At 33.7% G+C, this 27,935-nt stretch overlaps 2 protein-coding genes across 6 annotated transcripts; one reads left to right on the top strand and one right to left on the bottom strand.

Annotated features, from left to right (window-relative positions):
- Positions 1-1,406: 1,406 nt before the first annotated feature.
- LOC110102454 (eukaryotic translation initiation factor 2 subunit beta) lies at positions 1,407-10,744 on the bottom strand. 5 transcript variants are annotated; one of them, XM_020830800.2, is made up of 10 exons: positions 10,588-10,744; positions 10,223-10,287; positions 9,933-10,038; positions 9,745-9,800; positions 9,600-9,657; positions 9,210-9,307; positions 8,382-8,527; positions 3,831-3,973; positions 3,148-3,233; positions 1,407-1,765 (listed from the first exon to the last, which is right to left on the bottom strand). In XM_020830800.2, exons 2-10 carry the CDS (start codon positions 10,265-10,267, stop codon positions 1,688-1,690), a joined length of 816 nt encoding a protein of 271 aa, XP_020686459.1. In that variant the 5' UTR covers positions 10,268-10,287; positions 10,588-10,744; the 3' UTR covers positions 1,407-1,687. The 5 variants fall into 5 exon arrangements, with proteins under 5 accessions (XP_020686459.1, XP_020686475.1, XP_020686487.1 ...); XM_020830816.2 differs by having other exon boundaries at positions 10,593-10,733; XM_020830828.2 differs by having other exon boundaries at positions 10,223-10,281; positions 10,588-10,715.
- A 6,988-nt stretch (positions 10,745-17,732) lies between these two features.
- On the top strand, positions 17,733-27,338 carry LOC110102484 (exosome complex component RRP43). The gene is made up of 8 exons (XM_020830836.2): positions 17,733-18,091; positions 18,184-18,233; positions 18,320-18,389; positions 18,488-18,593; positions 21,814-21,880; positions 22,039-22,114; positions 26,428-26,723; positions 27,028-27,338. Exons 1-8 carry the CDS (start codon positions 17,923-17,925, stop codon positions 27,109-27,111), a joined length of 918 nt encoding a protein of 305 aa, XP_020686495.1. The 5' UTR covers positions 17,733-17,922; the 3' UTR covers positions 27,112-27,338.
- The last annotated feature ends 597 nt before the right edge of the window (positions 27,339-27,935 follow it).

Here is a 27,935-nt window from a genome sequence, read left to right on the forward strand (position 1 = left end):
CATTGCTTCGTTTTTCCCTTTTTTTTTCAGATTTCAATTGCAAATAATATTTACTATTTTTGCCACAAGCATGAAAATAAAGAATTATAAGAAAAAATAAGAATTTCAATAGTTTTACAAACGAGCACACCATCAAAGATTTAGGTGTGAACCCCATCTACGCTAGTCACTTAAATAGACTTCAAAATAAATCAAATAAGATTAGCTGACCAAGTGATGCGGTGCATCTTAAGCTAAGAGGGTTCCTTAGGAGCACTTTACCTAGTTTGTTGTCATTTCTTTCTAGAATGCTCTTTTAGTCTTATAAATAGGAGGTCTTGTAGAAGAAAAGATCATTGAATGATAAAAACACTCTTTTGAAGCTTTGAGAAAGCTCTCTTCTTCTTCCCTGGATTGGGAATCCTAAAATCCTTCTTGCAGGTATCATCTTCCGACGATCCACTAAATCACCAAGTTAGGCTCATTGATGCAAATGAGAAATTATTATGTGAAGTTTATACATAGCTTTACATTCAGACTCTAATGAAATCATGACACATGAATTTATACATACTGCTTACAAGCTTATATAAGATGTGTACATACTTATACACATTAGGTACAAATCTACATGTTACAATTTCATTGGAGCCTCGACATAAAGCAACGCCCGGACTCCACACGTAATAATTTCACGATGCAAAGGGGCATCGGCCAAGGCCTGCTTTATTTGGATATGTATAACCCATAAACCTAAAATTTGATTGAAGTTTTTTTTTATAACAAAATTCTTTATTATTGAAAATCATCCTTTCATTAAATTATTTATTAAATTGTTTTTATTCAGAATTGTGATTTGCTGAATTTGATTATGTTTTTTTTTTAAACAGGATATCCACCAACTATCACCCCCGAAATGGCGCTTGACGGCATGACTAATCATCGACTGACCTAGAAGAGGCAACCACCCCAGAAACCTCTTGACCCGCAGTTGATTTGGCCCCACTTAAGAGGCATTGCCGCTCGAGAAAAATTGAGCACGAGTAGGATGGTTTCCAACCGTACTCGCCCACCAACCAAACTAGGCAACGGTGGGTTCTTATTAAAATTTTAGTGGGTTTTTTCCTTTTGAAGATCTTTGAATCTTTTCTCATTTCTGTAAAAGATCAAACAATATCACACATTTAACTTTTTAATTTATAAAAAAAAATGTAAAAAAAAAGGGACAACAGATCGATCGATTGATCCAGGCCACTATGACCCGAAAATCTTACCGTATGGCCCAAAGATGAACGCAATGAGGGACAACAGATCGATCGATTGATCCAGGCCACTATGACCCGAAAATCTTACCGTATGGCCAAAGATTTGCCTGAGTCTTATGATTTTTTTTTAAGCACAATATATGATCTGTTTGAGACAGCTAAAAAAAGCTAAAATCTATTATCTATTTCATTAAATGAATAAATCTCTTAATATAAAAGTAATAAAATAAGGTATCATACAAAGAGTAATTTTGTAATTTAGCAATCAGCATTGAAGAATTCAACAGCTCTTGGCGTGAATTCAAATTGTAAGATAAAAAAAAGAGGAGTAATAAAGCACAAAAACCTTGGAGAAAGAGAAGCTCAAATGTCGAATCAGCTCTATAATACTCGGAAAAATTCACCGCGAAGGAGATGATGCTATCAAAGCAGTCTGCAGTGAATCAAGCACCAGCTCTACGGCGGCCAACACGGGCAACAAAGCCAGCCTTGATTGTAGCAACTGATCGAGAAGAACCACACTGCAGCAAAAACACATAGAAATTCCATAAAAAATTTTACAATAATATAATATTAATATAGTATTAAATAAATAATTATTATAGTATATAACATTATTTATACAAGAGAATATTCAATATGCAGAAAATCTTAATTTTATTACAAACAAAGTCAAGTTTTACTCGAATCGAATTGATATCAACTTTTATTGCATCTATATTAGTTTTTTATTATGTTAAATATATCTAATATTATTTATAAATTGAACCAGCCATTCATAAAAATATTCTTTGTTAATAAAATTTATACCCAATTAATTAATGGTTTTTGCTCACATTAACTATAACTTTCAATCATTGATAGTAGCAATGAAAATCCTTTTTTAAATAAGTTAAGATTCCTTAATGTAAGATGGCAGATTTGAAGCCCTCAAAAAGGAAACCAAAACCATAGTAAATGGCTAAGTGAGAAAAATGATGAAGCTCACTGAGACAAAAAGGCATGAATGTAATTGCTTGCGATGAGACCTGGGTAATTTCAGCACTGCTAACGATTGGCTTTTGGTAAACGGAGAGTTAAACAATTGGTTAGAGTAAGATCACTCGCTAGACCATTTAGCTCCTTAAATTTTTAAAATTTGAAGATTCCTTGAGAAAATTTTTTTGGTAAGATACTAATATTAAATTTTGTCCGCTATTTTTTTCTTTTTTCCATGTAAAGCTCTGTTTCTGTGTCCATGGAGATCAGTAAAATTTACTTGAAATTTGGGAGAAATAAAACTAAATTACTTTATTGTTTAACCAGCAAGGATAATTCAATCAATTAGTGTTGATCTTTAAAACCCAATAATTTATCCTCAATCATCATCATCAATAACCTATCCCAACTATTCCATTAGCATTGTAAATCCTCCTACATTTATTCCGGGAGACGTGAAGTTTACTTTAGATTGATCAACCCCTTCCACACAAATTATAGCCATCCTCGGCAATAAGTAACTTCGTTATGGAATATTGAAGCTCACCTTAATTCATTATCCAAAAAACTACTAAAATCTATTATAAGTTTGAATCATCTTATTCCTTATTCCTTTAGTTTAGTCAAAAGGATGCACTAAATTTTATCATAGGACCAAATTAATATTATTATCCATCAAGAAACTTCAAGATGATTACTCCAATAAAATACACTAAATTTTAACCATTTCCAATATCAAATATTAGAAAAGCTTAGCACCACTGCTAAGTTCCATCCTCTAAATATTGCACAAAAACCTACCAAATATACAGAGCAGCTAGAAAATTAAAAAAAAAAGTTTTATTGCTTACAATGGGCTAAAGTTCTGCAAAATTTGTTTCCAACTTTAGAATTAAAAAAAATAATGTCAACAGTGAAGGATTACCTGCTCACAACGCAGAAAGAACAAACGGTTCTCTTTAGAGAGTATCGTGTCTGGGCTTTTGCATCCATTGCATATGACATATTCATCTGCAAATAATGAAAACAAATGGTTGAAGCATGTGATAATAAAGCAACTTTACATACTAGTTGCAGAGGAGTAGAAACATTCCAGCTTAATAGAAAAAAAGGAAGACGATAACACCAATTATGTATTCCATTCAGTTGACTTTTAAACGATCAAATTGCGATTCAGGCTCTTTGCAATGGTGTTTAATGTATATAACTGCTAAAACTAAAACTTAAATATTCTAAGAAAATCAAAAAAATCACTAACAAAACATTAATTAAGAAAAAAACAGAACTCCGAATGTTGATTTGCATAACTTTTCCCCGTTGGAAGAAATTTAGCAAAAACCATACAACAGACTTGAGAAATAAGATTTCATTCAATACGGTTTATTGATGTTAATATTATTTATGCTATCGCTCTTGCGTGCAGACATCTCCAAAACAAGGTTCATACGAGGAAAAAATTAAGGATTAGGCCAATTAATACAATTACTGTGGTGAATTTATTTAAGCAACAAAATATCATGGGGGAAGAAAGACGCCTAACATTTTCCAGTTGAAAGAACTGAAGCATTCAGCTGGCCAGGGAAAAGTAATATGTGATGGTGAACTTACTGACATATCTTCTCAGAATACCCTCAAAATTTTTGGGAGCAAACCTCCCCTTTACAACCAATCTTTGTTGCCCGTCGAGGGATCCACTAGTTCCCATTTCGGCAAGTAAGAACATCATCACATGTTCTGGCTGTCTATGCATCCTGAACAAGATGGGATCAAAAGAATGCATCAAACAAACATCAGAAGGAAGAGCGGAAATTGTTAAAGCAAAAAATTTAAAAAAAAAAAAATTGTTTGCTTTGGCATGATCGAAATGTTGTACTTTGAAACGCGTAGTGCTCCAAGATATACACCTCAATACGGGAATAACATAATATATTCTACAACATCACCATTACTACTCTTAGGCCTCGTTTGGTTTACAACGTCTTTTTTTCCTTTTTAAACAGAGGTTTTAAGAACGGGTAAGCAGAAATTTTTTCCTTCTCGGATCAGCAGATATACGGAGTTTTAGAAAAATGATTTTCACAAAATTTGTCTAAACAAACATAAAACAGCAACTATTCTAATCGGAAATGGTATAATTACGTCCAACCAAACGAAACCTTAGGGATGACTGCTTCAATGTGAAAATGGTAGCATTGGAATAATCAATAATGCTCAACTCCCAAAGCGAATCAGCATAAAATGAATTTCTTCGATTGTCATGCATTAGGCCTTCTCCAACCGAACTCCAAACGCACGAATGGCGTCGCTCGCGAGCTCCAGCCGAACGGCAAAACTTTCACTATTTGGCTGCGGGTGAACAGTGCGACGCCAATATTGGCGTGCACTGTTCACCTAAGCTATTTTTCTGTCTCTACTAGATTTGCAGAAGAAATGCGCGAAAGAAGAGAAAGACGGTTACCGCACAAAATTGAGTTCAATTGGAGATAAATCACGACATTTTTTAGTTTCACTGCATTTTGGAGTGAAAAATGAGATTTTCGGTTGGAGATGCCCTTACAGCAGCATTTATGTAAAACTATCTCATTTTTATGTGAGCCATATAAGTTTTCACATTAACAATGCACAAGAAACATGAAATTGTGATTTTATATGTGAATTTGTTTGGAGTGTATAGCATTATTCTTTGTACAGAGAAGATTTACAGCATCCATGGATATGTCAGGAATTATATAACTGTTAATCTATTATAGAAAACTAAAAAATGCAACACTGTCACGACGAAGTAATCAGGCAGCAGACAAGGTTGTTTTTAGCTGTAAATGAGATGCAGAAAGTAAGTGCATTAGGCTATATAAAAACAATTTTCATTTTTCTTTCTTGTCCATTATACCTTTCATATCGACTTGCATTTCAATAAACAAAAATGCCAACGGCCACATCGACTGAAGGACAAGTATCAAAACGTTAAATATTTTCCAATAAAAAACAATCACCAGCAAGAAAATTACTATTAACGAACCATTTTTTTAATTAAAAAATATTACAATGAGACTTGAGCATCTTAAGGTGTTTTATTTATATTTAATTAACAAAAACATTTCATGCTTTTGAATATGTTTTATAAAAAAATATTAAATATGATGCCTTAATGGTCTAATGGAACATCTATCTTAAGTATCCATATCCATCTTAAGTATTCATAAAAATTAGATGGCATTAAAAAAAAAGTTTGAATGGATCTCCATGCATATAATGAAAAGATGATATTAAAAGACATTGTTTCCAATGCTAAATATTCATGAAAAAAATAATCACAGACATTGTTTCCAATGTTGTAGAAAAAATTGCAGCATGTTATATATTGTGGAACACGGTCGCCCTCCGCCTCCAAAAGCTCAACCCTAGCCAGCAACCCAGCAGACCTCCACCTGCTGAACCTATGTAAACCCCGGTTTCTTATAAAAAGAAAATCCAAACTGGCTATGCTGGTTCAAAGTAACCAATGCGCCGGTTCCATCTTCTATATAGATGCGAGGAGGCGGCCTGGGGCAAAATGGTCTACTGCGCGCAAAATCAAGAGGGAGTTCGTGCGAGTGCGGAAGAGTAAATGAAAGCATGAGAGATGGAGAAGAAGAGAAGAGGAGATGGAGAAAGTGAGAGAGCGACAGATGGAAAAAGGAGAGATGAGAAGATGGAGAGGCAAGGCTATATGTGAGAGAGGATGTAGCTGTCTAAATGTGCCTTTGAGAGCGAGACCAAGGGTGGTCGCTCAAAAAGACTTGACTTAAGGTAAATCTAACCAAGATTTTTTTCATAATCAAATTGATAAACCCAAGATACATGTGTTCAATTTTTAATAAATTGTTTTGTAAAGGTAAGAAGATAGAAGAGGAGCAAAGCAAAAAGAGAAGATATCATTTATTTTACAAAAGGAACAAAAAAAAGAAAGAAAAATTTTCAGGTATGTAACCAAATAAAAAACAACTGTAAATATTTAAACTAATGAAATATGAGTTTGTTATAAATACTAAATTTTGATTATATATGTGTGTGTGCGCGCGCGCCTTAAATTGTACAAATTTAAATAATGCACTTATTAAAATGCAACAATATGATAAATTCCTTATAAAATGTAATGTAACTAAATTAAATGTGCTCTTTAATTTTTCTAATTAGATTAACAACAACATCAAGCTTTTGTCCCACTACGTGGGGTCAGCTATAAGAATCTTTTTTCTCCATTGTGTCCTGTTAAAAGTTAAATTCTCGTTTAAATCTAATAAAGAAAGATTATTTCTAATATTTTCTAACCAAGTCTTTTTAGGTCTACCTCTACCTTTCTTAACATAAGTCAAATCTAATACCTCTACTTTCCTAACCGGGGCATCAGAAGGCCACCGTTTTATGTGACCAAACCATCTAAGGCGACTCACTCTAATCTTATCTTCCACTGGCGCTACTCCAATCTTTTCACGTATATACTCATTTTGTATCCTATCTCTAAGGGTAAAGCCACTCATCCACTTGAGTATCCTCATCTTTGCAACACTTAACTTGGTATTATGCTTCTCTTTTAATGGCCAACATTCGGCATCATAAAGCTTTGCAGGTCTCACCACCATCTTATAGAATTTTTCCTTAAGTTTGAGGGGATTTTTCAATCACCCAACAAGCCCGATGCATTCCTCCACTTCAACCATCCAACTTGAATTATGCTGATAATATCTCCATCTATTTTATCATCACTCTAAACAATAGATCCAAGATATCTAAAACGTATACTCTTATTAATGAATTGCTCGCCCAAAGTCAAAATCCCCTCACTAGGTCTTTTACTACTAAAATTACACTCCATATATTCAGTTTTAGATCTACTTAGGTGAAAACCTTTAGACTCTAAGGTTGACCTCCATAATTCAAATTTACCTTCAACTCCCTCTCTAGTCTTATCAACAAGAAGAATATCATCAATAAAAAACATACACCAAGGTACATCCTCTTGCAAATGTCTAGTGAGAACATCCATGACTAAAGCAAAAAGATATGGTCTTAAGGCTGATCTTTGATGTAATCTAACAAAAATAAGAAATACTTGATCAAACCACAAGTAATAACTCCTGCATACATATTTTTAATGATTTGAATATAAGTATTATTAACTTTTTTTCATTTCAAGAACTCTTCATAGCACTTCTCTTGGAACTTTATCATATATTTTCTCTAAATCATTAAATATCATATACATATCCTCCTTATTCTCTCTATATTTCTCCATCAAACCTCTCAATAAATGTATGGCTTCCATAGTAGACCTACTCGGCATGAATCCAAGTTGATTTTGAGAAACATTAGTATCACGCCACAACCTATGCTCCATAACTCGCTCCAATAGTTTTAAAGTATGACACATTAACTTAATTCCTCTATAACTCGCACAATCTTGTGTATCGCTTTATTCTTAAAAATATGAATTAACATACTCATTCTCCACTCATCTGCCATCTTTTTAGTCTTCAAAATAGTATTAAAAAGTTTAGTAAGCCAAGAAATTTCTTCATTTCCTAAGCATTTCCACACCTCTATTGGAATATCATCAGGTCCAACAGTTTTTGCATACTTCATTTTCTTTAAAGCCTCTCTAACTTCAGTTATACTAATACGCCGATAAAAACATAAATCTTTCTTTTCATTTAGGATGCTGAGGTCGCTAAAGTCAATCGTATTTTCACATTCTTCATTAAAAATTTTAGCAAAATATCTCATCCACCTTTGTTGAATATCATCTTCCAAGAAAAGTGTTTTTTTTATCTTCATCCTTAATACAAATATTAGAATGAACACCTCAACTGATTTTCTTCAATTTTTATCATATATCTTCTAGAAAATATAATTTTATTGAATTCTGTTGATGATGTGATCATTATAACAAAGCATTACGATTCTAAGGCATTACTTCTATATGTCTAAATGAAAGTTGTGAATTAATGAATCTATTAAGAAATTCCCAAAAAAATCAAGAAAAATGATGATAACTTACTAATCTTTGGCAAACATTCATGACTAGCAGAAATTCTTAAAGAAAGAAATACATAAAAAAGCTCTCCAAGTGAAAAACTTAAATAGGTTATTTATATTCTTCATAAATATGTTGAACCTTACGTCTTGCATAGGTCCATGAAGTTAACAAATACCGTCTTCTTAGTTCCTTCCCTAAGAACCTGTGGTGGCCTCATAACTGTTCGGCGCCGGTCTCCAGCAAGATCAGGATTATTTTCTCGCAAGATATTGAAAACTCTATCCAAAAGCTAAAAAACACAAATCATATCAGTAAAACCACTATAAGTTTCATAAAAGTTATATACATATGGTAGTATGGGTGGGTACGAAAGAATGGCATAAAAGTAAAAAAGCAAGACAAACTTAATTGTACTATAGGATGTTGACATGAAAATTTAAACAAGGATTTGAGAATAGCACTAATGAACATAGGATCAAGCAAACTAAATCAAGCGATGGATTCTTGTGAGCATCAAACAAGCACCTAAGAAAAACCTCAAAACATGCCATATTGAGCAATGTTTAAGCCATATTGTAAATATTATCATAAAGTGAACAAATGCAAGTGATGCAACTGAAATTTTTTCTGTGGCCATTGAGTAAAGAAATGTTTATTTTTGTATTATCAAGTTTAAGAAATAAAAGAGGAAAATTTTGTTGAATTTCTTAGAAAGCACTAAGGAAATAGTAAATGTAAAACTCCCACTGTGTTTTAAGGGCATTTTCCTTATGACATAATATAAACTTGAATATAACTGAAATTATAAAATACCATTTTTTAAGTATAGAAAATCATTATTTAATGTATAGGAACACATAGCAAACACCTTTTAAATGAAAGATCAAATATTGTCTTTGAAACATAAACCAAGGCAAGCAAAAATAAAAAACAGCAGGCCGATGAAGGTGAAAAAAGAAAAATCCAATCACCTCATCATATTTATAATCTCGAACTGTGCCTTCCCAAGGATATCTTACACTTGCAAGCACAATTCCCTCCCCTTCATCATCCTCACCAATTTGATCATCTGAAAAACATGAAGGAAAATGAAAAACAGTAAAGACGTCTATACTTTCCCAAAGTCAATTTGATGATTGAACAAAACATTAAGGTTTCATTTGGGACAATTTTTTGCTGCTTTCTAAAACAACTTTTTAATACAAAATTTTTATTTGTACTAAAAAAACTGTTTTTTAAAGCAGAGAGAAAGCTATCCCAAACAAATCCTAAAAGAAATAAAGGATCTCCAACTATTATTTTGAAAAAATCCATATCATAAAAAGATGGCACTTTGTGAACTAAGATGTACAAGTCGTTACATTCAGCATCCGCCCCATCATCAGCATTCTCGTCATCAATCAAGAAGTCAGTTTCCACCTAAGATGGAAGGACTATGGAGTTAACAACATTCTTCAGCATTACATAAGTTCATTTCTTATCAAGTATGAGCTTCAATTAACTGACCGGTTTCTTCTTCTTTTTCTTCATACCAGCAAAGTTAGGCTCCGGTGTATCAGCAACTGGACAAGAACCATCATATCAGTGTGCATTTAAATCATGATAAAAAATTTTATTTTTATTAACAAAAAAACTATCTTTAATAATATTTTAATAACAACTGAGCTGCAATGGAAAGCGCATGATGAAAAAACCTGATAAATTTTCAGTATTCTCAACTAGCTTGTCCACTTCCTCATTAGGATCTTGGATTATCACCTTCTTCTTCTTCTTTTTCTTAGAAGGATCGAACGAGGCAAGCTACAGCAAAAGAAAACACTAAAATTATTTCTTTTATAGGATTTAGTACTCTTTTTAATGTTTGTTAGATAAGTGAGAGTCAACATTTCTTTACATTCGCCCAAAGATTACAAGAGAGAAACACAAAATGTTTATCTGGCTAAATTTCGAGATGAAAGCTATCCAAAATTAATAAAGCAGGTACCTCGGTAATCTCATCCTTCAAGTTGGATGGATTCTCCTCCGCCATCTCTATAAGCACACCTAAAACTTGAAGAAGCATAAGAAAATATAATAGTAATTTCATTAGTTCAATAAAACAAAATCCAAAGAATGTTCGACATCAACATTAAAAGTGTCTAAAATATAATTCAATGGGTATTAAGCTTTGTTCGGATTGAACGACAATTCATGGGTTGATTATGAAACTGCGGCCATTAATTTAAGCTTTCAACCCTTTTTTCCCCATTTCATTTCACTCAAATTCATGACGTCAAAACACAGTCTTAAGTGAAAAAAGAACACGAAAATACCGATTTGCAACTAAAACCGTGAAATCGCAGCAATTACATTACAGGAATTGTCCAAAGCTGTTGGTCGCCGGTGATCTGTGGCATATATCGGCAAGACAGAGCAAACCCTACTTCGGCGCGGTTACGGAATGTGATCGTTTGCTAGACAAAGGTTTCCGAATTGACAGGTTAAGCCTCTTCGGGTCATGGATCCAGAGCCGACTGAACCGGTAACTTGGTTCGACCCGTTTGTTGAACAAGCAAAGTTCATACTGCCCGATAACATACATACATTTCAGTATTTCACTTTCTTACGGGAGCCTGCATTGGGTATCTATACCCACACCCACCCATGTACCCACCCATATCCAATGGGTATGGATGGGTATGGGTGGTATGGGTACGTCCATGGCCTTCTGGGTGGGTATGAGTGGGTACTCAACATTGAGGGATAAATCGATTTACATTGCTAATCATCATATATCTTATATTACTGCAATCCTCATTATGTAATGTGCAGCACTTAACCATACTGTGGCTACTATAAATTTTGATATGCGTCTTAAAAGTTTACAATCATAGCAAAGGGAAACAATTCTCAAGGCTATCAATCTGTGGTAGACTGCATTCAAAAAGCATGTAAAGTGGGTGGGTATAGATGGGTATGGCATCCCGAAAGTCACCATTGGTGGGTGTGGGTGGGCGAAGCCCGTCCGAGTAAAGCATAGGCACCCAATGGGTACCGAACCAGGACCCATGTAGGGCTTTGTTTCTTACTCTCTATATATATATAACTTTACAAATAAATTTTTTGCTAGAAAACTATTGTCTCCGACAACTTTAAAATAGATTATTCTCTCCACGATAATTTTATAACTCTGCATGTTTTAAAAAATTATAAAAAAAAAAAGCCTATCACAAACCGGAATGTCAATTATTAATAAAGAAAAATCAATGAGAAACATGAGTTCTGATAACTATAGACTTATCAATAAAGAGAAATTATTATGTGGAGTCCAGATGAAAAAACTGTCTGAATTAGGAGTGTACACATTGTACAAAAATGTGTACAAAAACTTGATACACATTGTGTACATTTTTTTCGTACACTAACATATCCAAATTGTTCTTTCAGTCCAAACTCCACACAGAATAATTTCTCATCAATAAAACACCCATAGCAGCACAAACTTTGTCACAATTTCATCCAAAAAATTAATGGATTGTTTGCGACAATTTGTTGTCAGCAATATTACTCATAGAAATTTCATCAATGATTATTGAAGAATATTACGACAAAAAATTCCCTCAAAACAATTTCAGATGAATATTCCATCAACATGAATCATTTGTTAAGACAATTTATTAACGGAATTTACAATTTACAACCAACATAGAAAACCGCCGGAATAAACCGCGTAGAAAATTATTAATGGTGGTGATACTTACCAGTGGCTTTTCGGTGGCCTAAACAATCGATAATTTATTGCGGTCTTAGCGCCGGTGATCGTCGGTTAATCACCGGCGGCTTACCAGCCGTCAAAACCGCCGGTGTTACCGGCGGCGCCGGGTCACCACCAATTGATCGCCGGTTAATCACCAGCGGCTTACCGGCCGTCAAAACGGTAGGTTTTACCAGCGACTAAGCTGTCGGGTTACCGTCAGTTGACCGCCGACAGCTTTATTAAACTTACGACGGCTATAATAAGCAGTCCGGTATCGAAGTTTTCAGTGGCCAAATAGCAGATTGACCGCCGAAAACTTGTAGCATTTAAAAAAATTTGACAACCTCCCATCTATTTACTCAAGTTTCCACAAACCTGCACATAATAGATAACAATTATCACAAATATGGGTAACACGCTACTATAATCAACCCACAACTATACGTTCAATATCTATCTTCTTGGATAGTAATTTGGATGTTAAAACAAACGTTTCCCTACATAGCTATGAAATCAATTATTTGAAGATATGCAGCCTGAACAAGTGTACGTGCTTTACTTTTAAATAAGTGTACTTTATTTGAATTAGAATGCATTCACCAACTATCCAATAAATACAACAATACAAAATAAATAATTTATGTGACAAAATGGAAAACTCGGATAATGTCTCGTATCATATCTCTAAGGGTAAAGCTACTCATCCACCTTAGCATCCTCATCTATGCAACACTTAGCTCAGTATTATGTTTCTCTTTTAATGGCCAATATTCGGCACCATAAAGTATTGTAGGTCTCACCACCATCTATAGAATAAAGGATTTGGAGTCTTGAGGAAACTCCAAAACATCACACATAAGAGGAAAGAGCGTTTGAAAGGGGATTCCTTATTTTGATTTGAGTGTTTTGGACTCATCATGGAGAGGGGAAATCATTCCTATAACTCCTAGGAAATTTTAAAATCAAATTTGATATGATTTGAATATCTTAGAAGTGTATAGGTGAAATCATCATTGATAAACATCTAGATAGACCCTAAAGATCAATTTTGTCATGGTCTAGGGATCTAGAAAAGCATGCATACATAGGTTTGTCATTTTAGGATGCCGACAAATATATGAGTCATTCGTTGTTATGTGTGGCCAATTAACTTGTAAACTCTACTAAACATGTTTAACAAATTCCAATATATGGTGGGAATATATCTATTAGCCCTTAAAAGTCATAAAATACTTCCACCCTTTCTTCACAAGCACTTATAAATTTTATAAACATGTTTTATGATTTTGCAAATCTTAGGCATGTAAAGGTCTAGGGTATTCATTTTGCAACGTGTTTTACACAAACTTAATTGATAATGTCATTTATGGGATCTGCAATATAAACCTTGAAAGATATATGATAGATCTCACAATGACTTAATGCTTCTAAGTTGATTAAGTTTATAATCAAGCACTTGCAAAACAACTATTAAAGTTCATAAACTTCAATACATACACTTATACATCGCAAATCATTCTTGTCATGATCTATGTCTTAAAAATAAACACATGCAAACGAGAAAAAGGAAAAGTTGTAAGTTTATGAACAACCCTAGATGTTAGGATTACTTGTCACTTTGTATAGTCACTTTGACTTGAAAGTAGCATGAATATATTCACATAATTACAAAAGGGGAGTTGAGTACATCCTCTAAGCAGCCTCTAAGCCAGGTTGACCTTCATAATTCAAGTTTACCTTAAACTCCCTCTATAGTCTTATCAACAAGTTGTGAAATCATGAGCAAAAAACAAACACAAAAGGTACATCCTCTAAGCTAGGTTGACCTCTATAATTCAAGTTTACCTTGAACTCCCTCTCTACTCTTATCAACAAGAAGAATAACATGAGCAAAAAACAAACACCAATATACATCCTCTTGCAAATGTCTAGTGAGAACATTCATGACAAGAGCAAAAAGATATGGACTTAATGTTGATCCTTAATTTAATCCAAGCGAAATAAGAAAATACTTGTTCAAACCACCAATTACAATTTTGAGGAAAAAGAAGCAAACCTAAATTTGGTTTGGACGGCTTCGCGGGTAGATTGCAGGCATGCTCGGCTATCGAAGTGGGGTCGAGAAACTTTTGGCCGGAGGGAGGTTGTAGGCAGCCGGATTCCTAAGCATTCGCTCGGAGGCGCGATCGATCATGAGAGGCCGGAGGAGAGTGGGGGCGAGCGTCTGCAGCGAGAGAAATGCGAAGAAATGAAGAGGAAGACTCGGGATGGCTAAATTTAGGGGCATTTAATGCGATTTAGACCGCTGGAAAAAAATCACTTAAAACCGGTGGCAAAGGCCGCCGATAAAGGCGCAGGTAAAAAAGAAAACTGGCGCCCTAGCCGCCGGTTATTATATCGCCGCTAATTCCGGTGTCGATTTATAAAAAATCGTCGGTTAGACCGCCAGTTTAACCTCCGGTATTACCGGCGGCTATAGGATCACCGATAATGACCGCTGGTAATACTTAAATTTCTTGTAGCGCTTCAAATAAAATGAAATATGATCTTGAATATATTTTAAACTGTTTTGTAATTTCCTTATGAGTTTGATTCCATGATTTCAATTATATTATTCACTATAATGTTTTATTGAATATTTTTTATTAGAATTGCATATAAAGGCGCAGGTAAAAAATAAAACTGGCGCACTAGCCGCTGATTATTATACCACCGCTAATTTTGGTGATGATTTATAAAAAATTGTCGGTTAGACCGCCAGTTTAACCTCAAATATTACCGGCGGCTATAGGACCGCCAGTAACGACCGTTGGTAATACCTAAATTTCCTGCAGCGCTTCAAATAAAATGAAATATGATCTTGAATATAATATTTAAAGCTGTTTTGTAATTTCCTTATGAGTTTGATTCAATGATTTCAATTATATTATTCACTATAATGTTTTATTGAATATTTTTTATTAGAATTGCATAACTTTATGAGCTTCATAGCTCACAAATTTATTTAACCGTAAGTGGAAGCAGACTATCATCATATTAATGACACTTTATGTTCAATTATTTAGCTGTGTATGCGAGTCTACAACATAGGTATATAGACCATTTATCATTATATTGTTTTGGATTTCTTAGTGGCTATGTAATGGTATTTAGGATATAAGTGAAACTATGTAAATGTTGTAATTTACAATTGAAAAATGATACGAGGTGTCGAAATTGAGGAGACAATTTGTCACAGAGGTAAGAAATGCAATTTTAATTTAAAAGCGATGGTTGTTAAATTTAGGCATATACAATTGTGTTTGAATTAATTGATAGTAGAAAGACATTAAAAAAATCATTTTGTTGAGAGTGTTCACAATCAAGTATTCATATATGAATGACCAAATACAAATTCGAATAATTAAATCTTAAAATAAGATATAATATGATTACATAAATATTTTATATTTAACAACATTTTGAAAAGAAAAGCATTAAGTTATGTATTGCTTAATTATTCTTCTTATGCAAGCCTTATAATAGAAATATCTTTTATATTAATTCATGAAGTATGACAAACTAAGTATGAGTTCATAATTTTGAAGGCTAATTAATATCATATTAGTAAATTAATGTTGACAATGAAATGATATAATACCAGCACATGTATGACAAAAGAGATCCCAAAAGAGCAAAATGGACCTCAATGTAGTTCAATGACAATAATGTTTGATTTACCTGGGTTCCATTAAACAATATGATGAAAGCTATAAAATTACATTACTATATGCAATATAATATACATAAATTGAATTAACTAATAATGATATTATACAGAGGCTTCAAATAAAATGAAATATGATCTTGAATATATTTTAAGATATTTTGTAATTTTCTTATGAGTGTTATTCAATGATTTCAATTATATTATTCACTATAATGTTTTATTGAATTTTTTTTATTAGAATTGCACGACTTTACCAGTTTCATTGCTTACAATTTTATATAACCGTAAGTGGAAGCAGATTATCATCATATTAATGACACTTTATGTTCAATTATTTAGTTGTGTATGCGAGTCTACAACATAGGTATATAGACCATTTATCATTATATTGTTTTGAATTTCTGAGTAGCTATGTAATGGTATTTATGATATAAGTGAAACTATGTAAATGTTACCGTTTATTTAGATAATGTGTTGTGTTGTAGAAGGAATATATATAAACGATTAAGAGATTTAAATGTTGACTGTTAGGAATGCTATGTTTTCTTCGTTAAACCCTGCACTATTGGTAGGATGTATCGTGTAGTGTGACATTGTACCTGCCTTCATGTGTAAGGTACCCGAAACAACTCGACTAGCTTAAATTTATAATTTCATTCTTACTCAATTAATCAATTTTCACCACACTTACCCTTTTCATTCTCTCTCCTCATACACAACAAATATCCATGAATTTCCCCCATATTTACTACAGAACTCTTACACAACAATTAGATAAATTTAAATGGCCACCTCACACAAACTACTCAATTGCACATAATAAATCTTTATATACAAAATAACACATTCTTACCTTTCTTCTTTTTTGTCCTTCTTCCTCTCTTTCTTCTCTTTTCATTCCTAACCTGATCTCCTCCCAACTATGGCCAGCAACCACTCCAACTCCTCACGTGCCTACCCGCTCCAATAAAAATGCGCCAAATCTAATACCGAGTATCGCTGCTCGGTACCTAAGCGTAAACTGGACGGTTCTCTCGTCCGGTGTCAGCACAGAATAATCTCTCGGGGCTAAATTTTTTGTTCCTTACAAAATTCCTCTCTCTCTCTCTTGACATTTTTTTACCACCCGCAACCTTTTATTATTTAGTACTTATTATAAGTTATAGGCTTATAGCCATCTTTACTCTCTCTCTCTACCCCTCTCTCCCATGAGGGTGAGATGATTTTAAATTTTTTGATTTATTTTCCACTCTCTCTCTTATGAGATTAGCTATGATGTACACATTGTAAAAATGTTTTAAAAAATTTTTAATTTTTAATTAAAAACGTTTTTTAAACATTAGTTATTTCATGAATATAATGAATTTCATTTAAATTTTAGTGATTTTATATTGAGATTTATTAGGTTAGTTTAATAATTATAAAATAAATTTTAATCATAAATACAAAAATTCAGTCATAAAAATCTATTTCAATTTATATATGCATATGAAATTTCTTGATGGATATGAAATTAAATAAGAGAATTATAAATTTTATATTTATATATGCATCTCGCCCCCAAACGGAGACCGCCCGATAATGAGACGGCAAACATAATTTCTGGCTTCACCACTGTTCCACCAATGCATGCCATACAAAGTTTTTGGCGCTACCACCAAGTAAATGCCCAACTACAGTAATTCATATAATTGAATAGTAATATTAGATTTAAAACTTGAGAGAAAAAAAAATTCAATCAAAACTAATTCAATAACTTTCAAATCTTTACAATTTAATATATCATTTTATATACCAATATGCTCCCATTAATGATTTATTTATAATTTTTGTGAAAGTTGATATTTTAGAGTATACTTTAATTAAAAAAAATGTATATTTTTGCTGAAAATTTTGGATATTATTTCGAATTTAATTTTTTTTAATCATTTAAGTTAAAGCTCAAACTAGAAATGATCAGAAGAATAAAAAGACAGCTTCCTCTCTACAGCATATAAAGTAGATTTTTTCATGCAAAATTATGTTAAAGTGAAGCTTAAACGAACATAAAATATTTATTCACTATCGATGAAATAAGCCTTCCATATGAAGTTGCAACCTTTTCGAACATTCGCCACGGTTCGCTCAGATTGGCACCTCGCGCCGAGCACCGCAAATCTTTTAAACATTCTGGTCTTTGAATCGCCGGCTTCAACGTCGCTGTTGATCCGATAACTAGAGGAAGAATTCTGGCGTGGAAATGACGTCAACTGAAGGCTATAAGCCGGAGTCGGGGCTTGCGGCCGAGATAGAGGTGGAGGCCTACCACCGCCTCTTTCCCCTACAGTATTATGAGCGCCATCTCGCAGAGTCCGTTCGCCCAGATAGTCGAGCTCTTGGCCGCGCCAGAGATACCACCATCGCTCTCGGTTCGTTGTCCCACCAACCTCTTAAGTTTTCCATCTTCAACCAACTATCCCCATCTAAATCATTTCATTCGTGGGATATTTCTCTCCATCAGGACCCGTAACTTCTGCCGACGGATCCGCCTTAGTAAAAATCGGAGATACCGTGAGCTTTGTCCTCCTAATCTACCTGATTTTGCTTATGCTTTTTTATGCTTACCAGGTGTTTGATGAAATGCTTCTTACTTGCAGACTGTGCTAGCAGCTATTAAACTGGAAGTTATGACCCCCTCTATTGACTCCCCTGACGTGGGAAGCGTAGGTTGGTGTTTATTTGTTGCATCATGCTTATATTTCCCTTTTTAACGTAGTTTTAAGGAACAGTTAATTTTGGGATGGTTATGCCTGCGTGGTTTTCAGCTGTTGATTTTCAAATGCCACCAATTTGTTCTCCTGTTGTTAGACCAGGGAGGCCAGCGGAGGTTGCGCCTGTTATTGCCAAGCAGCTCTCAGATGTCATAATGAGGTTGTCTTCTTGCTCCTTAGTTACTATGCTACAGTTTTAACAGCAATTTTGTTGTGGTAAGATGTATGGTTGGATTGAGTACATTAAATTTTGTTATTTCATTTGTGCACTTTGTGGACTCCTAGTAGTCCAATTTGTTGGTTCTTGGATACGCACATGTCATCTTCCTAAGTAAAAGAAATGCAGATAATGTAATATTTTTCGGGTTTTTCTTTACATCAAGCCAGTTTTTTTGGCAGCTTTCACTTCAAATTAAAGTATTTAGCTTTAGGGATTTGTATGAACTTACGTGTAATTGATACCCACAAATTCCTCGAAGGAAATATTATCCTTACGTAAAATACCCAAGTGGACGCCAGTAACAAAGTTAGACTGCACTATTGAATAAGTGAATAACATAATTGTGTTGAAAACACACCTAAATGCTAGATTTTAGGCGCACTTCCTCGTGGCTTCATTTGAACTGTTAGCACTTTCAAAGAAGTTCGCCAATGTCCGTAAGGGTAACCCATGACTTGCACCTAAAAACAATGCCAATAACCACATGTCATTGCCTAAAGAAGCCTATTTCTGAGAGGTCTGAAGAAGTATATTGTAAATGTTTGTCATCTTGGCTTCTGTTTATGGTTCTATATATATTCTTTTCAAACTTCAACTTCCAATAGTTCCGTGGCACTCTATTGCTTTGTACTTCATTCTCCTGTGGAAGAATTTTGGATGAACAAAACATGGCTGATTCTTTCACTTGTGGATATTGCATTAATACTGAATCATAATTCACCCCCAGCCAACGTCATGATGTTGAGAATTTGACTAGCTGAAGCAATGATAATGGGAATCTCATATTGAGTAGCACGTAATTCCCAAGAACCAACCAATTAAAAAGTTCCACGTGTTTCAGTTTACTGCAGATAAGTATCATCCCTGAAAATGTGAGTCCGCTTTTCAAGAATTTGTACAAAAACTGGACAATTATTATCAATTGTTAAGCATCTACAAGGGCTAGAAGAGTAGATAATTGAAATGATCCATTACTTTTTCCAATATCCTTAGTTGCTGTCAAAAGTTATTCACAATCACTACGTGTCATCATACATTCCATGCTAGGAGATCTTTTGATAAAAATGCCAATCCAGACTTTTCACATTCCCTGCAGTTGCTAGCGCTATTGCAGTTGAAACAGCTATCTTTATTTTTAACTAAAGAAAAACCATCATCCTGCGTTTTAAGGTGCTTCAATTCCTTATGATGAAGAGTTTTTAGTGCATTTATTGTTAGGCTAAGTCAATTTTAAATCATGTTTGGATTTAAAATCATCTCCTTTGAGTCCTATAAATAGGAGTGCATTGGGTTGTCTTCTTTGATTTTTATTTGTGAGGTTGGTTTTGAGTGCTTATTGTTGAGTTTGAAAGTGTGAAGGAAGATGTGGTTAGGATGTTTTTAAAGCTAAAATTGAGGAGTAAAGGAGATTAAGAAGTTATTTGGCTAGTTGAAAAAGGAATGCACCATAAAAAAATACCTTTTTTTTTTAATGCTTTAGAGTTGTTTCAATGAGTGTAAAATAAATACAAGTGAATATTTTTTTGTTTGGCTTGAAGAAAAATGAATGTAGTATAAAGTTCAATGATGGTGGTGATTGGTGGCCAGCATAGTCTTGGTAAATGATATCTTCATATTGTTAGAACAAATCTAGATTCCTAGATGCCTGCATTAGAAGCATTTGTGGTAGAAACAAAAGGATACTCTGACCTATATAAACACCACCCATAGAAGCAACAACAAGTATTGGTGTTTCATCTCAGTAACGGAGTTGTATCATTCAAATGAGTACCATTTGTCCATCACTAATGTGATATGCCGCCGGCCCAAGAGGGGCCGGGTGAACCGGTCCAGGCCATCCTGGACCGGTTCTGGTTTATTCCAGGTGGGGAAAACAGCCAGGAAGGAGGCGGAAATCAGGTGGGCCCCATGTGGGGCTTAATGCAATTTTTTGGGGGAAACATTTGAATATAAAGGGTGATTAGGTAATTTGTAACCCTCCTTTCATGATAATTAGGGGGGATTAGGAGGGAGAGGGGATTATCTTCAATTTGAATGAGATTTGAGATCTAGGGTTTGCTTGTGTTGGGTTCTTGGCATTGCCGGAGATTAGGAGAGTAATTCCTTCCTCTCGAATTGAAGGAAATTGTATCTTTGCTTGTTGTCTTGCATCTTCTATTGGAATACAAGAGTTTTGCTTCATTTTCTCTCAGATTTCTAGTGAATTTCTCCTGTTTCTCTCTGTTTTGTGGTTATTTCCTGCTGCGGACAGCAATAATATTGCTGTGGTTTACTGATTTGGGCTAGGATTACTTGTGAATACAAGTATTTTCTATCATAATGTTAGAAGGCAAAGTATGTAAACACACTAGAACCGTGCTAAATACCAATATAATAAGGCTTTTTGGAACTAATAGGCACAAAATAAATCATAGCCCTTCTTGAAAACTTTCCAAACATTATGATAAACTTGATGCTTTGCAATTGACTTGATTATGTATGTTATTTCTAAATTGAATAAAATAAGTTTTTAGCTATACATAAGGCATTCAGCATAATATTACTGAAAATATCTCCAGTTAGAGAAAACTAAGTTGAATAATCAGTAGGGTAGAAATGCTGGAAAGATTATACCTTTTTCAAAATCAGTTTATTTTTTTTACTGTTGATCCAAGCTAATATTGCTCTTGTTTTCCTTTCTTGGGGTAGAAATGTTCTTTAGTAATAATTGCTCAGTCTCCAAGTTTGTGGTTGACTACCGTAGACTTTATCCTCTGGATGATTGTTAATTGTCACCTTGTCACTTGCTTAGATGATCTTTTTTTCTTGGACGGGAGCAGATTGAATGTTTTCTCTCTTGGTGCTTCCAAATCACTAGGTCCGGATGGCTTCTCACTTTTGTTTCTTTAAGAAAAGCTGGTCATCATTTATTCTGATTTAGTACCTATGTTCAAAGACATTTACTTAAGCACATCCATGAAAACTTACTTAAAACTGTACTTTTTAGTTTCAAAGCATGATAATATGTTATCATCATCCAAGGTTTTCTAGTACACTTACTTTAATTAAAGATTAGAACATTTTACATTGCTTTTAAGGCGAATTTAACATATATGGAAGCATTATATGTTTTGATTTAAATATGCAAATTTATGGTAGATCTTTTATTTTACAACTACAGTTCTGGCATGATAAATTTGCAAGAGCTCTCCTTGATCAGTGGAAAGGCTGCTTGGATGGCCTACCTGGTACGGAACTTTTTTTTAATTCTTTTGAGTGTGACTTCGTGATACTTCATCCTATCTATTAATGGTTTCTATAATTGCTTTGTAGTCTAGTGGTATAGATGTGTTCTTAACTGTCGGCCTTTTAACCGTTTGACAAGATATTTAACTGTGAATTGCAGGACATTTATTGTCTTAATGCCGATGGTTCTCTGTTTGATGCTGCATTGCTCTCAGCAACGGCTGCATTTTCTCATTGTAAGTTTTCTTTTATTATGCTGCAAGCCTGCAAGTTATATATTGTGTTCTTTTGAATATCACACATGTGAACACTTGCTACACAGTACTCAGAATGTGGTATGATCCTCTCCTATTGAATAACATTATTACGTGGTGTGTGTAGCTTGCAATTCTATGGCTAATTATTTCCATCTCTCCTGATATGATTCCGTTGTTCAGGATTTTGTATTCTCTTTCTGCTACAGGTACAAACGTAAAACCAGACAAATACCCTTTGTTGCAAGGGATAATAAAAAGAATATAAATAGATAAAATTATTAGTTGTATTATAAGGTCATAACTTGTGTTAAAGTGGTTTAATGTTGAGCAACTAAATTTGAATTGCAATACAATTGAATTTAAATTAATTAAAATAGTTGATATACATGCAATAATAATAACAATATAAAGCCTTTATCCCACTATGTGAGGTCAATAGTTAACATACATGATTTAATATAAATGAAATATTTATAATTTTCAATTTAAATTAAAAATTAAAAATAATGACTCGCTTTATATTCTAGTTAAATATTAATTAAAATTAAATTTAAAACTTAAGATTTCATCATGTGTCAATTCAAATTTAAAAGAAATGAACTCATGATAGGATAGTTCTCTTTTGAAATTGTTTAAATTCTAACTTAAAATCTTGAAAATTAAATTACATCATGTGCCAATCATATTCAAATTTAAAATTAATGATATTCATGATATGATTGTTTGCTTTTAAATATGTTTGAATTTAAATTCAATATTTTGCCATGTGGTAGTTCTATAATGCACCAAGTGTTACCTTTTGGTTTCATGCACACTAGCTGTGTGTGTGTGTGTAACTTGATAACGAACTAAACTGAAATCTTAAGGCTATAAATGAATGCGTGGGAATTAACTTTATATTCTAAATATGCCATCTTGTGCAATTCTCCATTTGACTTTTCAAGCGTTAATCAAGCTTATGCAGCTTTGTGCCGAAATAAGTAAAATATATAAGTAGACCATAAATTTGTTTTAATGCTGTAAAACGAATGGCGAGATTAGGATTTAAATTCAAGACTTTTTTACTCTGATATCATATTAATGCTTGTAACTAACATGGGAGTCTAAACCTCTATATTTTATGAATCCTCATTTTCTATTCATTCATGTTAAATTTTGTATAAGGAGTTAAACCTAGTTTCTACAAATCATCTTGACCAATTTCTATTCATGTAATATTAGATCTTCCTATTTTCTTTTTCAATTCTTTAACATTGATTTTATAAAGTTGTACTAATGGACATATTTTTTATCCTTTATTGTTCATATCTAAGTCACCTTATGTTATTTACTTATTTTCAAAGAAGTTCTATGCTTGCACAGGTATTTATTAGTAGTGGCAGGGAAGTTTTGTGCTCGCAAATTAGTTTTTCAAATTCATTACAAATCCCTTTTAAGCCCATTTTTAATTCATGCAATTTTTTCATTTTTGCAAATTTTATTCAATTGCATTTTATTTAAATATATCATTATGAAATTAACTAATTCAGTAGCCTCTAGGTAACTCCCTTGCATAGGGGGCATCTACGGGTAGTGCTAGCCTGCTCATCACGCTTATAAAGATGTAGAATGATTGGTGTCGCGTGACACTATAGCTAGGGGTTTTTTTACCCTGACACACTTATAAATAAATGTGCAGTTTCCTCATCATCTATGCGATTGAAAGCACAAATTTCCTCGCTGTGTTGGAGCAACGCATAGGAGTACTTATTTTTAAATTTTCCTGCCGCATAAGAACAATATGTATGGGTACTTAATTATACAAATGTCTCTATCACATTAGAATAACATGCATGAGTACTTAATTTTGAGATTTTGAAATTATACCTTTGCATGAGACAATTGTGATGATTCGAAGATGAAATTTTATAAGGTGATAAAAACATAATTTTTTTTTATCTCCTCTTTTTAATTTTTCTCTCTTCTGCAGTTTTTTTGTTTTTCTATTCCTATCCCATTTCTTTAATGTGTATGTGTGTGTGTATAGAGAGTTAGGGATTAAAGAAAGAAGTTTCTCTCTCTATTTAGAAAGAGGAAGGAGTTAAAGAGAGCTGAATATAGAGGGAGAGGGAGAGGGAGAGTGGGGTGAAGAGAGAAAAAGGGCATGCTAGAGAGATTCTCTCTTTATTTTAGAGAGAGATGGAGATTTAGATGGGGAAAGAGGGATGATAAGAGAGTCTGTAGAGAGAATGGTGAGATTTTTTCCTTGTTTAGAGAGAAAGTGAGGAGGAGAGAGTGACGGTTTAGATACAGAAATATAGCTGTTGGTGGTCAGTTAGGTGGTTTGGTTGAGGTGTTGGGTGGCTTTGGTAGGAGGCAGAGGAGTAGCAGTTGGAGGTGAGTGTATAAAGTGGCGACACTGGGATGGCACAGGTGATGCCTAGCGGGCTTGGTGACATTAGTGGGGTGGTTCAGTGGGCTAGGTTTAGAACAAGAGAGGGCTGGGTTGACGTGCGAATCAAAAAAATGTGATGGATAGGAGCTTTAGCTTTTAGGTTTTAAATTTTAATTTTAATTTTTTCTTTTAGGTGACAGGAGGAGCTGGGCCGTTGTTTCTAATGGGTTGACATGGATAGGATAAGATATAGGATTTTTTTAATTATAGAAGTTCATATATGTTTTTTTTCTAAATTCAAATAAAAATTACCATCACAAAATTTCACATTTCTCGTATGTCTCGATTTGGATGCCATCACATTGTGTGTTGGCAATTTTTTGTGTTTTGACTTGTGCGGCGATCCATTCAATATGGGTGTCATTTCTAAATAATCTTGAGGTTTTGGAAGCGTTAGTTAGGTTTATTTTTTTAACGGACGGCATTCAGACGGTTTTGCACAGCATCGTGACCGTAAATTGTTGTTTTCAACTACATTAACTTGAATTGATTGTGAAAGGTCTCATCTAGGCAATTTGGACATTCTAGACATATCAACATGGTCTACTTCACGAATGAATAACATTTGAGTGATCTCATGCAACGTCACGCCCACAGAATATTGCTTTTTGCTATTGTTCGATCGAGTTGCGCGCATAATGTGCTTTGGTATCTTCGACGCCCTGGAAGCATCAACATGATCCATCTCACAAAGAAACAATGTTTGAGTGGTTTTGATCATGGTCATGACATGCAAAGTTGCTTTGCATGATGTTGCATATATCAATTATTGTTATGTTGCACTCACTGGAATTGATTGCGACACATACAGAGGTCAACAAGCTTTGAAAGTAGTCATCAACACTAGTAAAGCACTTGAAAATATACATCCAATAATCACACAGAAAAGAATAGAAAAAAAAAACTAGAATTCTATTTTAATACTCAATGTCCATGTCTCATGGATCCTATTTATATCTTAAAAAAGACTTAAAATTAGAAACTTTTTGTCATCTATAAAAATCCACTCACAAACATGATGTTTAATGCATTCTTCAATTTTCCAGCAGTAGAGTAAATTCCATTTCATTAATTGCTTGAGGACCTGACAAAAACTAGATTGATACCATAAAATACGGAACTGGACATAGCCTGGAATAGCAAGTTAAGGGGATGGTGTTCGGGATTGTAGCATGAAGCGGTGTAAATAGAAGGGTGGCACTGTAACTTAGCTGGCAATGGCACAGAGGGAAGGTGACACACAGTAATAACAGTAATCAAAAGGTGGACAACAGTGATAATACGCGAGCCCCAGAGGGAAAACACAGTGTGGAATCAATCAACTTGGGAAAACAATGTGAGCAGCAGCTGTATACACAGAAACATCAACAACATATGGAACTATATCACTTAGTGGAAATAGAAATAGCAACAGGGAGTCATTAGCAATTCTCATTGTGGTAATGATTCCGAACTCCATAGGTGCTGATTGGAATTCAATTGGCTGAGTTGGAACTATGCTGCGATGAGTTAGACCTAATGGATGTTCAAAATACCAGAGAACATTTTCCGTTCATTTAAGAGCCATCTTTGTAGTTATTTTCATTCACTTGAAATGAGGAAACGAAAAACTAAGTATCAATACAGATGAATTGCATTCACATTCAACACATTCAAATTTGCATCACCTTCTCTGTAATATTAGACATTGTTGATGTTGTTAAAACTGAGTTTGTACATCTGCTTTAATTGATCTATTATTATTTCGTTACTCTACTCACAAAACAACTCAAATCTATCTATCTTTATCTTGATCTTATCTCTTGCTGAGCTTTAATTTTATTTTCTTAAACATTTTTAAAGCTTTTTTAACCTGCAGTGCAGATTCCTTTAGTTTCTTTAAGTGATGATGGAAAATTGATTACTGTGTCTGAAGAACTGAAAGACAAAGCAGCAGTAGAGCCAGTGAATAAAGAAAATAGAAAGCTCACTATTGCAGTTGCCCCGTTCTCACTAACATGCATAGTCCATGGTAAGTATATTTTAGCGGACCCAACTTCGGAAGAAGAATCAGTAATGGACACCCACGTTACTGTAGTGTTAGATTCAAAAGAGAGATTGGTGTCATTATACAAAGCAGGTGGAGCAGTTCTGTTGCATACATCTGTTGTTAAGGTTCGTTGTTATCTCCCCTGTATTGTTTTTTATATTTTTCTATTTAGTTTGTTGAAAGTTTGCAAAAAAAAAAACTAAAAGACAGCTAAAGAAAATGAGAAATGTTCAAAGGAAACAGATAATCTGTTTTATATGAATCTTTACTTAAAAGTTTAAACTCCATAGCCAGAAGTTTAAGGGATATTAATTTTAAGTTTGTTCATTTTAAGCAATATTAAATTGGATGTTTCATTAATATAGATGGTTGTTTTGTACCTGACTGGACAGTTTGTAACGCTGATTATCCCCATATTGCTTCTTACAGGATTGCATTGTGCTGGCAAAGCAGCGAATGGAGGAGCTAAGCGAAATTTTAAGGGAATCACTCTCAGCAATGGAAGTCGACTAAACTTTTCAGCGTTCGTGCAAGTTCGTTTTTGTTAGCCCTGTTTATGAAATCTCTTTGTTGCTTAATTTCTTTGAGTTTATATTACTGGGGTTTTCTTGGTCCTTTATCATTTATTTCTTCTCAATTGTGATTTGTAGCCATTTAGCATTTGCAAATCATGAAGTTGGGCCCATGGTTGTTTTCTATGGTGTCAAAATTCTATTAACTAAGATAAAAATTTATCTTGATTTTTGAAATTCTATTCATTTATATTTGATTTTTCAAGATGATAGTTAATCTACCTTAAATCTAATTCACTCACAGTTGATTTTTATTATGCCTAAGCATTATATAAAAAAAATGATTGCATTGTATTGAAGTATGCATGATAATAAACAATAGAGAGAGAAGAAGAAGAGAAAAATAGATTAGAGGGGTATTATTCAAGAAAGAGTTTTACTTTGTATATAGCATAATCTCTTCATGTATATTTGTTAAAATTTAGAGAAATTAGTTGTTTGAGATTGTGAATGTAGGCTTAAGCTAAATCACATAAATTTTTTTGTTCTTTTTTATTGTGTTTATTTTTCTTTGTACTTAGTTTGCAGTTTATAGTGTTTTCTAGACTAATTTTAGGGGCAATGATAAGTATAATGGTCATAAAATTTGAGATGGTTAAGTAATTAAGTTTGGTGCTCAAAGAGTTTTGGCTTTTGGAAATTTAAGATGAGAGATGTTCTTATCGTATAGTTACTCATTAAGATACTTATGAGGCATAGCAATAAACAAGCTATCTCAAACAAAGTCTTAGATGACTTTCTTGCTGCTTCTTAAGAAGCTTTCTA

This window comes from Dendrobium catenatum, unplaced genomic scaffold, assembly GCF_001605985.2.
Source record: "Dendrobium catenatum unplaced genomic scaffold, ASM160598v2 fragScaff_scaffold_1117, whole genome shotgun sequence".
In the NCBI taxonomy this organism is placed as follows: domain Eukaryota; kingdom Viridiplantae; phylum Streptophyta; class Magnoliopsida; order Asparagales; family Orchidaceae; genus Dendrobium; species Dendrobium catenatum.